The sequence below is a fragment of the Gordionus sp. m RMFG-2023 genome, chromosome 2, assembly GCF_954871325.1.
Source record: "Gordionus sp. m RMFG-2023 chromosome 2, tfGorSpeb1-WG-v2, whole genome shotgun sequence".
In the NCBI taxonomy this organism is placed as follows: Eukaryota; Metazoa; Nematomorpha; class Gordioida; order Chordodea; family Parachordodidae; genus Gordionus; species Gordionus sp. m RMFG-2023.
The window spans coordinates 5,562,515-5,575,360 of NC_088776.1; the positions used below are offsets into that span (position 1 = coordinate 5,562,515).

At 29.7% G+C, this 12,846-nt stretch overlaps 1 protein-coding gene across 1 annotated transcript; it reads left to right on the forward strand.

Moving 5' to 3' along the window:
- The first annotated feature begins 2,411 nt into the window (after positions 1-2,411).
- LOC135924006 (myb-like protein U) lies at positions 2,412-4,649 on the forward strand. Its single transcript, XM_065459050.1, has one exon. The coding sequence runs from the start codon at positions 2,412-2,414 to the stop codon at positions 4,647-4,649; it is 2,238 nt and encodes a 745-aa protein (XP_065315122.1).
- Positions 4,650-12,846: the final 8,197 nt, after the last annotated feature.

The window sequence follows — 12,846 nt, forward strand, 5'->3', positions numbered from 1 at the left end:
TATGCCCAACCCCCTCATCATCCCGGTAATTTTATTATCAGACCCTTTCTGTTAATTTAAGTTAGATTTATAACATAGTTATCATGTATAAATTTAATAAATAACCTTCTAATAGAAAGGGACAATTGGACTTATTGATTCTGAATTTTCTACATTTTGTTAATTAATGCTCCAAATCTCCAGTTTTGGATATTAACCTACAAAATTACAGCGTTTTGAAAAATATAAGCTATATTAGCATGACATTTTTTTTTTACTAGAGGAGTTTTTTTAAAAAATTTCTGAAAACAAATGATTAAAGGGCCTTGGAATACTTTCCTGTGGACTAAAATGCCTTAGCACTTAGAATTATGAAATGATATGTGAATATTTAATAAATTTAGAAAATAATGGATATTGTTCGTTACGTTATAATGTATTTTATATTTATTATAAATGCTATAAATTATATAAATAGTATATATATTTTCTACTATGCCAAAATTCTTGGGATGGCAATATAGAACTAAAATAGCACCTTGGACAGATCCCTTTCATTTATATCTAGTCTTTGGGATGCGTCCCTTTCTTAAAGTTGAAAATGGATAGGAAGTTTGACCTTCACTAGGCTTTTCGATTTACACATTTACTCGAATATAGGATTTTATTTTCTAAACATAATGATAAAATTATCAAAATATTTAAAGATAATGTTTATTTTCAAAAAGTATTTAACTTTCTTTCCTTCATATTATCTTTGAAAAAATTTCAGCCATTGTTTTGTGACAAAATACCTTTTTTTTAAGGGAGGGGGGGAGGAATATTGTTTATATCATCACTTTCAGGGATCAAAGATCTTCGTGAAATCTTGCAATATTACAATAGAATCTTTCCTTTTATTAGGTGTTATTAAATTGGCTATCCGACATAATATAACAGCTGATCTATTTTTAAGATCTGTTTATGAGATTAATTCTTCTTTATTAATTGTTACTTTATCTCTAATTCCATTCATGATAATAATCTTAGAATAATTGATTTTAATTCCACTATGAATTGCAGCTTTGGACTTTAAATTAGCCTTGCCACATGGAAATTCAATATTTCCGAGTTTTCATTCATTCTTATTTATCATCTATTATCAATATTTATCGTATCAGCATTATTATAATTAATATAAATAATAATAGAAAAATTTTGTCGTCCATTTTATGATTTATTTTAAAAATTGTTTTTAATATTATGCCTACGTCACTGATAACACTTAAAACAAATGACGCAAGAGGGGCTTGGAGTGAGGAGCCATTGGCTCCTATCAATATGGGAGGAGTATTTGTATCGGCCATTCTGGGATTGAATTTAGGTCAATATATTTCCTAATTTAATCTATTTAAAATTTATAAAAAAAATAAAATAATAAACAGATGTTTAGATTTTTTTTAAAAAAAGAAGAGAGAACTCTGTTTGATGGGCAATAGAGGAGCTCTCTAATAAAATTCCTGTTCTAAAAAAAAAGGGATTTAGATAATCTAAAAACTACAAAATGGAGTTAAGAATATTCCACCGTTATGAAGAATATAAAAGCTTCAAATTCACAGAAATATAAGGAAGAAGAAGAGAAAGGGGGGGAAGAGAGAAGAGAGAGAAAGAAGAGAAAGAGAAGAAAGAAAGAAAGAAAGAAAGAAAGAAAGAGAAGAAAGAAAGAAAGAAAGAAAGAAAGAAAGAAAGAAAGAAAGAAAGAAAGAAAGAAAGAAAGAAAGAAAGAAAGAAGAGAAAGAAAGAAAGAAAGAAAGAAAGAAAGAAAGTGAAATAAATAAATAAATAAATAAAATATAGATTAAATATAATATCGAAAGCTAAAACTTTATTAAAAAAATAAATTTTATATCCCACGATAAAGTAGGAGTCTTTTTTTTACGCATTATTTAAAGCTCGGTGGACAGTTTTAGACTGAGGTATTAATGAATTTTCATTCCTCTTGATTATCCGAAGATGAAAGTTTAAAGAATACGGAATAACATATTTAAATGAACGATTGAAATATTTGAAAGTAATTGGAAAAAATGACTTGTGAAAGGCAACGAAAACTTAAGTTTAAGAAACTTCCCTAAGGGATAAATTTAGATATAGATTATTTTACGATGGATTTGGAGAAGGTTAACGGGTATTTATCTAAATATATATTTTATTTTTTTAAAAAAATTTTTATTAATCGGGTTAAAATTTAATCTGGTTTGAGTGTGTGGCCCTTACGATTAGTTTGCAGTTCCAATTTAAAAATTATTATGTTTAGATAATAATTATATATTTTTTAGAAGTATTAATTCGAATTGTTCCATTTTTTTTATCAATATAATTTACTTTTATCTTTTATTCATTTAATTTTTTTAAGTTTAAATTTATATAAACTATCTCTAATTCTTAATCAAGTCATGATTATAAAGTTAAATACGGTTTTAATCGTTCTTATACTCGCTGGAGTAGAGTCCTTTATGTTGAGTAACAAAAAGGTTGATCCTAATAAATCTGGTAGTACTATACAAAAATTAGTTCCAAATAGAGTAACCAATAAAATTAGAAAATCTAGTTCTATCTCATATTACATGGGATTCCGTAGAGTCACCAACCTGCCTAATGCATTTTTTACAACCAAACCTCAATTAAACTCAACAAAATCTTCAAACACCGCAAACATATTTAGCACCACAAAGGCATTTGTCACCACAAAATTATTGAATGCCACAAAGGCATTTAGCATCACAAAGGCATTGAGCACCACAAAGGTATTGAGCACGGAAAAGCCACATAGCACAAAAGTAATTCCCACCACTAAAGCTGTTGCTGCTAAGACTACGATTTCCGCGCACTTAAATAAAACAGATGGCAACGTCAAGGTTGAAACTACTGCTGATAACATTTCAACAAAATCTAACAAAACAGATGGCGCTACAAGCTTAATATCTCTTAAAAATGGATTCACCATTAATCACCCCGACACATCCGTTGTTACTTTAGTTAAAGAAACCGCGAAAGATAGAATTAACTCAACTGTAGGGTCTACTAGCAATAAATCCTCGGATCAAACGACCGAACTCACATTCCCCACTTCTGCAGTAAAGATTCAAGTAAGCAAATTATCTACTAAAAATAATAAACAAACAACAAGAAAAACGCGTAAAACGACGCTCATCAACAATAAAGGCGACAAAGGTAACGATTCTTTGAATAGCCTAGTTCTGAGCTCTAATATCGCTATCGACACCACCTCGAGTATAATTGGGAAAAAGGTTACCGCATCTCCAAAACCTTTACCGTCATCGGTCGAAACGACATTCCCCACATCTGCTAAGATTCAAGTAAAAAAATTGTCTACTAAGAATAGTAAACAAAAAACATCAACAAAAACGCGTAAATCCACGCTCATCGACAATAAAAGCGACAAAGGTAACGATTCTTTGAGTAGCCTAGTTCCGAGCTCTAATATCGCTATCGACACCACCTCGAGTATAATTAGGAAAAAGGTTACCGCATCTCCAAAAGCCATACCGTTGTCGGTCGAAACTAACGAATTTACATTCCCCACATCTACAAAGATTGGAGTATCTACTAAAAATAATAAAAAAACAACAAGAAAAACGCGTAAAACCACGCTCATCGACAATAAAGGCGACAAAGGTAACGATTCTTTGAGTAGCCTAGTTCCGAGCTCTAATATCGCTATCGACACCGCCTCGAGTACAATTAGGAAAAAGGTTACCGCATCTCCAAAAGCCATACCGTCGTCGGTCGAAACTAACGAATTTACATTCCCCACATCTACAAAGTTTGGAGTATCTACTAAAAATAATAAACAAACAACAAGAAAAACGCGCAAAACCACGCTCATCGACAATAAAGGTGTCAAAGGTAATGATTCCTTGAATAGTCTAGTTTCAAGCACCAATATCGCTATCGTCACGACCAAGAGCATAATTGATAAAAAGGTGACCATACCTTCAAAGGCTATACCGTCGGTCGAAACAAACCTTTTTACTTTATCCACATCTACAAAGGCTCGGGTAGGCAAATTATCTACTAAAAATGGTAAACATCACAGAAGAACAAGAAAAACGCTTAGAACAAGGCTCAACAATAATAAAGGTCACAAGGGTAACAATTCTTTGAATAGTCTAGTTCCAAGCACTAATACCGTTAACCACACATCTACAATTAAAACTGGAAAGAAGGTAACCAAGTCGTCCCTAAAAACGATGCCATCGGTCAAAACGAGTGCACTTAAACTCTCCACTTCTGCAACGAAGAAAAGAATGAATAAAACAACTGACAAATCCAAGAAAGATGAAGATGACGACTACGATGATAAAGACTTTACCGTGCCCTCCAAAGGATCAAAATATTCTGCCTACATGAAAAAGCAGAATTCAACGGTCAGAAATTGGTGCGACTCTGTTTTGGAGTGTTTCCATTGCCTATGTCAAGAAAATGAGATAAAAGTTGACCTTACTTATAAAATGTATTTGAAATGCGATCCAAAATATCGTAAAAATCGACGCAAATTGCTTTGCGCGAGTATTGACCACTTTATGAAAACGAGCGATATTTCTCTTCGTAGAACAATTGTTTTACAAAAAAGCAATGAAACTGAAAGATACTTTTATTGCACGAATTAATTACCATACATATTAAATTTCTAACTTCATTAATGATTTCTTTCTCGATAATGTTAATTTCATTTTTTTTAAAAAATAATGCTTTTATATTTACAAAATAAATCAAACTTTCAAATTCCGTAAATTTTAAATTTTTTTTCTTTTTTTTTATAAACCTGAATTTATAGGCAAGTAGAAATCGAAAGCGATTTACAGCTGACGATTAAAATTAATTGAGGTCTGATCCGACACTTTTAAAAATTCCGATTAATTGGTTATGAAATCGTTAACTATTTTGTCGTTCCGCGTTGAACATAAATTCAAAAGATATTCATATATTTTAATCAAAATAATATTACGTAAGCCTCGATTTAGTACGGCCATCTATGAGCCAAATATTGAGGCCTACGTAATATTTTGGCTAAAATTTTAATCGGACTTTTTAACGACCTTAGGTGAAACATTATTTTTACAAAATATTGGTCCAGAATTTGGAGTCACGGAAATCAAATTTTTTTTTTCTAGCCTTTGCTCCCTGTTAAAACTAGAGAAAGTAGTTAAATATCTTCCCGAGAGCTTTTATTAGCCAGTTTCTGAGAAATATTGGCATGTACAATATTATTAAATTAATTTAGCTTGAATTCAATTGAATTGCTTTTTATTTTGGATGTGGTCTCCCCTAAACCAAAATTATTAAGGTGGTTTCCTATCTCTTTGAAACTGTCGGCATGAACATTCTTACAAAATAAAAATATTATTATAAATTAAAAAAATAAAGGGGGTTTTTTGAGGTTATATATACTAGATTTATTTGAGAATATATTTTTTCCTACATTTTAAACAAATAAATTTGTTTACTGGCTTTTTTTTAAACATTGATCTTAAAAAATGGAAGATTTGTATTATTGTTATCAGGAACATTTTCTTCCAGGGTACTTTCCACTCTATTAATATTGACATTGTGTGACTCAATTACATCGATTTCGATATCCATTAAAAAATTTACACTAGATAATTCAGGTTTATAACACAAATTACAAATTACAAATTTCAAAATATAAATATAAATTTCAATTTCAATTTCAATTTCAATTAATATAATAATTCATAAAAAATTATAAATAATTATGATATATTATTTAAATTTTCATGTTTATAGTTATATTCATTATAGCTAAGTAGCAAAAAAAAGGAGTGAGCTAGAAAAATAAATAATTGGAAAAAAAGGTAGCCCACAGTTAGCTATTGCTACCCAAAAAAGAACGAGCGCTATAGTAGCGCACTACAAGTAGCTGGCTAGTTTAACAACTCTGGACATAACTTATTCCTCAAATTATTGCTCTGAGTAGTGTACCCCTATGTCATTTTGATGGACTTTCTTTTTTGGTTTATCTTGTTTATTATGGTTTGGAGACAAGGCACAGGTGTATAAAAATATAATTAATATACTTCCCTGGTGTAGAATATAACAATAACTAAGGTGAACAACGGGAGAAAGTGTATCAAAATTTACTAACAGCTGTTTCTTAGAAAAATCAAGAGTACTCCTTAACTCTAAAAGGCGGGAGATCTTTTTTTTTTGCCAAGACCAGATAAACTCAAAAGATCCAAAATTATTCTAAGAATCGGATATAAATTTTAATATACTTTTCTCATATTTTTTTTTAAACAAAACTTTAATTTATATGAAGAAAAAAATTTGTCGGGTAAATAATATAATTTAGCGTATGGTCTCATTTATAGTAAATGCGTTATGACAGCTGATTCAGTTTTAATAACCAATTTAAGATAAAGCGAAGAGATAATCATTTTATACAATCGAATTTATTATTTTTATAATAGTAATAGCGTAATTTCTTTATTAACGCATCGCAACATACGTTTTTTCAAATTTTATCATAGCGTTATCATCGTAATGCTGCATTTATACCTATTTATTGGCGTCTGCGTTAAATAAGGCAACGCTTGAACATAAGATGTTTACTATAAATGAGGCCTATGTCTTTTCGCTGTCAATTAAAAATATGAATATTGGTGATTATCATTTTCGCGAAATCTCTAAACAATACAAACAGACGTGAGTGACTTGGCAAATATTAGCACCTCTTTTTTTTACACGCTACAAAAAACGCTACAGAAGACGTGACCTTAGGGGTGCGTTCAAAGTCAAAATTTTAATTTTAAAAAATTAATTTATTTACTATCGAAATTTACGGAATCAAATTTGGTCGCATATGTATAAATGCCAATATTCGAATGATTGGTCAACATTACTATTGTAATTGTACGATGTCTGCAGAGAAAATGCCAAAATACAGTGGATCCTAACATCGGATATGCTAGATCTTGATAGCACTGACCCATGCTTTGTTACCCCTTTCCGATGATACCAATGATGATAATACCAATGCAACTCAAATGAGGACATTAAAATTAAATGTCCCTACCAGATGGCATAGTATATAATTTTTTCGAAAGCCGGAACTATGAATTAAAACTTGTCATTTTAATCCAAGTTCTATTTGGCCTAGTATAAATATTTTGGTAAGTATTGATTTGGTTTCGGTTTAGTTTAATTCTAATTTCATGAGATCTTTTTAGTAATCCTTGCAGCAAGCTATGACCTGATTTTATTATGGCTTGATATGTTTTTCCCATAAAACAATTACTTGGATTGTGATAGTAGTTAGGATTTATATAAGATTGCTATAATTTAAAAAAAACATAAAAAAATATATATCCCTTCCTGGAAAAATATATCTGAATGCACTACGGTGGAGGCCGGGTCTATCCGTAAGATAGGGTAAAAAGACAAGCGGCTATAAAATTTTTATCTTTAGGTCTAATTATTTCAAATTTGGTCAAGAGATATATTTCTATGCACGCTATCTACCATATGCTTATTTAGTAATGAGAGCTCCTTATTCAAAATATTCAAAAACAATTATAATTACTTTTTCATTTATATGAAATTTATTAATCATATTTCCTAACGTCTAAGCTACGGATTAAACTTAGTCCAAAGTTTCTAGTTTCTAGCTCTCACTATCTTCAGAGATAAACATCATAGGGTGAAGTAGCAAATAAAAGAACATTTTGTGTAATGTGCGGTAAAAATTATAGCCACAAAAACGCGAAGACTGGATAAAGTATGGCAAATGTCCAGAATGGGTACATTCAAGTTGTACTAAGAAGAATCCATTTTATGTGTGCCCCTATTGCGAAGTTTAATTTTTCTAAAAAAAAATATTTGTCATTTGGAAATAAAATGTGTTTAATACAACAATAAAAATTTGTGTTTTATATGTTAAATTTTATATATTCCATCTAACACAAGGTCACCTATAAATAGTAAATTACATTTACGTAACCCTAAATAGCGCAGTATAAGCCGGTTTTTCAAAATTTATTTTAGTATCTAATGATGTGGATATCCAAAGATACAATTAGTCTTATTTATCCTCTAAAATAAAATTTCAACTTAACAAAACACCTACCATAGCTCTCGTCTCCTCTTCACAGAATACTTTAAAATAACTCTTTTTTTATAATTCTATATTTGTTTATCAGCTAAAAAGTTGTCTTATAAATGTTACTTTTTCCCTGTATCTTCATTTTGATATATTCAAAATATCCTAAAATTTAAATTATTAATAGATTATTTTGACTTTCTAATCTAATTTGTTATTAAGAAAATTTGAAACTTTTTGTATGTAAATTTTTTATTGCCATCAAACACTTGTATGAAAATCAATTCAAATAATGGTATACATTCAAAATTATAATGGGCATGCATCGATTATAATAAAAATGCTTCAGAGCTACTCAGAGCGAAAACTTTATTGACCGGTAGAATGGTGTTGTCTTTAGAATACATACGATACAGATGACATTCCAAATTTAGCCCCAAATTGGCTATCAAGTTTTTTGCGCTTCTCGAATGCATACTCTTATTTTGAGGACCTCCTGTCATCGTTTTAGGGACATATTTTTTGCCGAAACAATCGTCTATTATAGTCATATCAACGAGAGTATTTGGTTCAGTGATGTGATTGAGCAAGTGTTCAAATATCGTTTCCGCTATTATTGGAGAATCCGCGTAGAGGGGTCCTATCGTAGTACCTTCGATACGAGGCCTCAACATTCCATAGCCAACCACTTTATGGGGCATTTCGATGTTTTGGTTATTATCGTAATTTTGGGTACATACTATCGTCACTGTTTGATCGAAATAGTATATAGACTCTTGGAGAAACTTCGAGCGAGATATCGTGTTAATTAAAGTGTCGTATTCGATGATGGAATCTAGTAGTCCTTTTAGAAGTTCGGCTTCTTCGTATGACATTTTGGTGTAGGTATACTTGGGGTTACTTTGAAGAAGTAATTTAGCTCTGAGGGAATTTAAGATTGTCCCAGTAATTCGTCCATAATATCTGGACACTTCAAATTATTATTATTATTATAAAAATAAATAAATTATATTATATATAAAAGAACTAATTGAAAATAATAATTCTAAACAGATTTATCTTTTAAATATTTCTATGTGTTTTGCTTTTACAGAGTTTGAAAAAAAATCATAAAAACAAAACCAATTTGAGCATTCTCAAATAAAAAAAAAGTGTAAAGAGTCTCTCAAACTCTGGTTATTTTTATTTTACTTCTAAATGCCAATTTCATCCCTAGTTTTTCATTAGGAACTATCCTGGATTCTACAGCATTTACTCCTAAATTGCGATTCCCAATATGATTCGCACGAATTTTCCATAATTGTCCCCCTATACCTTTACATCTGTATCGTTTTTTTACAGCGAATAACCCTCCGAAGGCTTGTTTATCGTTGATATTCATCATAAATATCGTACCTAATATAAAATAATATTTTTATAATTGTATTTTTTCGATAATATATATACACCTATTATCTTTCCCCTTTTGCCAACCGCAACGATCCAGCCGGATGGATAACAATTATAAAGAGACATCAAGTAATCCCGATGGGGACGATAGCCGAATTCTTCGTGCCTCCAATTACATATTTCTGTTATTTCACCAGGAGAAGGGTTTCTGATTTCGATATTATTCGGGAAGCGAAGGCATATTTTTGCTATAGGAGTTAAGTTTATGAATTTTTCCACTACTTTATAAATCGATAATTTGACATATATCTGTTTGGTAGAGGGCCGAATCGTATCATCCTCTATGCGCGCCAAATCCTTCTTCTGTTTAATCATATCGTTCGCGCCGAACGAATCTGATTTAAGGCTAAAGTTGGAGGAGGAAATGGATGCATGATCCGAGATTCCACTGTCTTCCACTCTTTTTCCGTTGAATTCATCACTCAATGTCTGAGCATTAATAATTGCGCATTTGAATTCCATGTATATTTTAAAAAAAAATGAATATTTGACAATTCGTTCAGAAAATGACCCTATATATATGTATATATTTTATTTAAAAATAATTAAATTATTTACTATCCAGTTAGGTTTAATCAATTTATCATTCTCCATCTTACCTTTATTCTTATTTTCCTTCCCGCCCTTTAAAATATAAATTTATAAAATTTCTTAAACAATTCCTTTTTAAAAATAGACAAATAGATATATAATTTATAAACATAAATATTATGAATGTTTTATTTCCTTCTTCTTTCTAGTAAACAGTTTGACAAATTAATCGAAATTTTCATATTTATGTAACAAAAATCCATTTAAATTTATTTAAACTAAATTTTTTTCTTCTTCAAATAACATGGTACAGGAAGATTTAAAAATAGTGTATTTTGTATTCAAACAGAAAAACATGTTGATTAGTAATTTTATGGGCTAAATAGGGGGTGGGGTCAAGATATCAGGGGCGTCACTAGCCTTTACAATCCTTGGGGGCCCCAAAAAAAGTATCTTCAAAATTTTCAAGGTGTTCGAGTCCCTGCCGTCTCCCAGCTACTCTTTTGCAAGATATAGAGATGATTACCATTAAAATGGTAACGTATATTATTAAATTATTTAAATTTATTATGTTTTACTTAAAAATTTCAAATTAGCTAGTTCTATTGCTAGACCTACGTTGTCCTAATCGAAGGAATTATAAAATTACAATGGAGTATTTTATTATGCGAAAGAGGTTTTTAATTTTTATTATTATATCTCTGCCAGGAATAGCAAACTCTTTGGTTAAGATCATTTCACCGACCGAAGTAATTTTTTAAATAAAAATGGTGTCGGAGATATATCATAAAAATCAATTGTTTTTGACCGATCAATCACATCCTCGACATAAACCGATCTCATTGGATTTTTTTAAAATTCGATTTTCCTGCAGTCGACCACTGCTTTGAAAATTAGTTCAGTTCGTGTAGCAATCTAAACAGGATCAATAATTTACTCACCCCCCCCCTTACACCAGAGAATCTGTTTAAGAACTTTCTGCGCTAATTTTTTGAATAACCCAGCTTATCTATAATTTCTAAAATTAAAATTTCACTAATAGCTTACCAGAGTGACACTTAAATAAGAATTATATATTTTTTGCATTACAATTTCAAATAGATGTTTGATCAAATTAATTTTGATATTAGCAAAGATGAATTCGATATTATTGTTTTTGATAATCACTTTTACTTGATGAAATAAAGGATTATTTGATATTTGCTTTTTTTAAAAAAATATAATTTAGAATCCTTTAAGAATTTTTTTTTTAACATTTCCAATTTGAAATTTTGTGGGATTTAAAAATACCCTAAACCTAACCCTAGTAAAGGTTGGATTTTTTCTTGTCCCATTCAATTTTCTAGTGATTGTTCAGATAGGCTTCGGATGCATGCAAATCTCTAGAAGCAAATAATCTATTAACTTTGAAGTTTTTCTCCAAGTAGGGAAGAAAACAATAAATATATATAGTTATTTCATAATGATATTAATATCGAGGATATGAAATATTTTGCATAGGAAAGATCTAGAAATGCGAGTCTTACTTTAAAGAAAAAGGTATGATTTTTTTAAAAAATTTGGGATTGATGAGCCATCCGCTAGCCTATTCTAGCATATTGCGAATAAATATTATGCATATATGTTTAAACTTTTTAATGCATTTTAATGAAATTAATTCATCGGTTCTAGATTAAATAAAGAATGAATGAAAGAAAGAGAAAAGAAAAGAAAAGAAAAGAAAAGACACCTCTTAAATACAAAGAAATAATATAATTTATGCTTTCTGTTTTTTAATGTATAAACCCCGACCTGGTCCTAAATCTTTTTTGTTATAATTATTTTTAAAAGTTCCCCCACTCAGTCCGTTTTCAAACGGGCCGCGTTTTGCGGATTCCAATTTCAGGTTTTCTTTTTTTTGTAATGCTAAGTTTATCTCTAATATCTTATGCTCTTAAATTTCATATTTTTTTAAAAATTTAATTATTATACCTTTAAAATTCGGAAAAGACACCATATTTTAGGAGAATCATTGAATTATTGGCTAAACGAAAAGATCTAGAATATTCTACATTAACCTTACTATTAAATCGATATTGATTTGAATGAATCATAAAATGCCTCAATCGATACTAATATAAATTCAGGTTAATTTTTAAATATTTATATTAAGATTTCTTATCCGAAGACTTTTATTCCTACAGATTTTTTTTCCCACACAGTTTTTTATTCTAAAGTTTTTCCTTTAAAGCATCCCTTGAAATTTTCTTTCACATTTTTATTAACCTTAAAATTTATCTTTTTCTGTCATTTTCTTTGGTGAAGTTTTTATTTCCGCTGACATTTTTCCCGATTCGTTTGAATATATTGGTTGGTCAATATGAATGCTGTTTATACGGCTCAATTTTTTATTTTTAAATTTTAGATTAAAAAAAAAATTAAACGCAAGGCCTGGAGAATTTGCTCATAAATGGCAGAAGCGAAATTTCGTGGCTTACAGAATAATTATTTCGGCTAATATAGTAATTCAAAATCGGCGATATCGAGCTGTTTTACAGTACTATAAAATATTCTCGACTTTTCCCTGAATATTTTCAAAAAAAATAAAATAAGTTTAGTTAATATTTTAGATAACTAATTTTATTGTCGAACTGAACTTTCGTCTAATTAAATTATCTGCGACATACCGCTTTTTTTTCTAATTATAAAAAAAATGGCAGATAAGTATACTATATCGAAAAAGACAAAACATATATTTTATGTGGAAATATTTGCGAGTGTATCATATT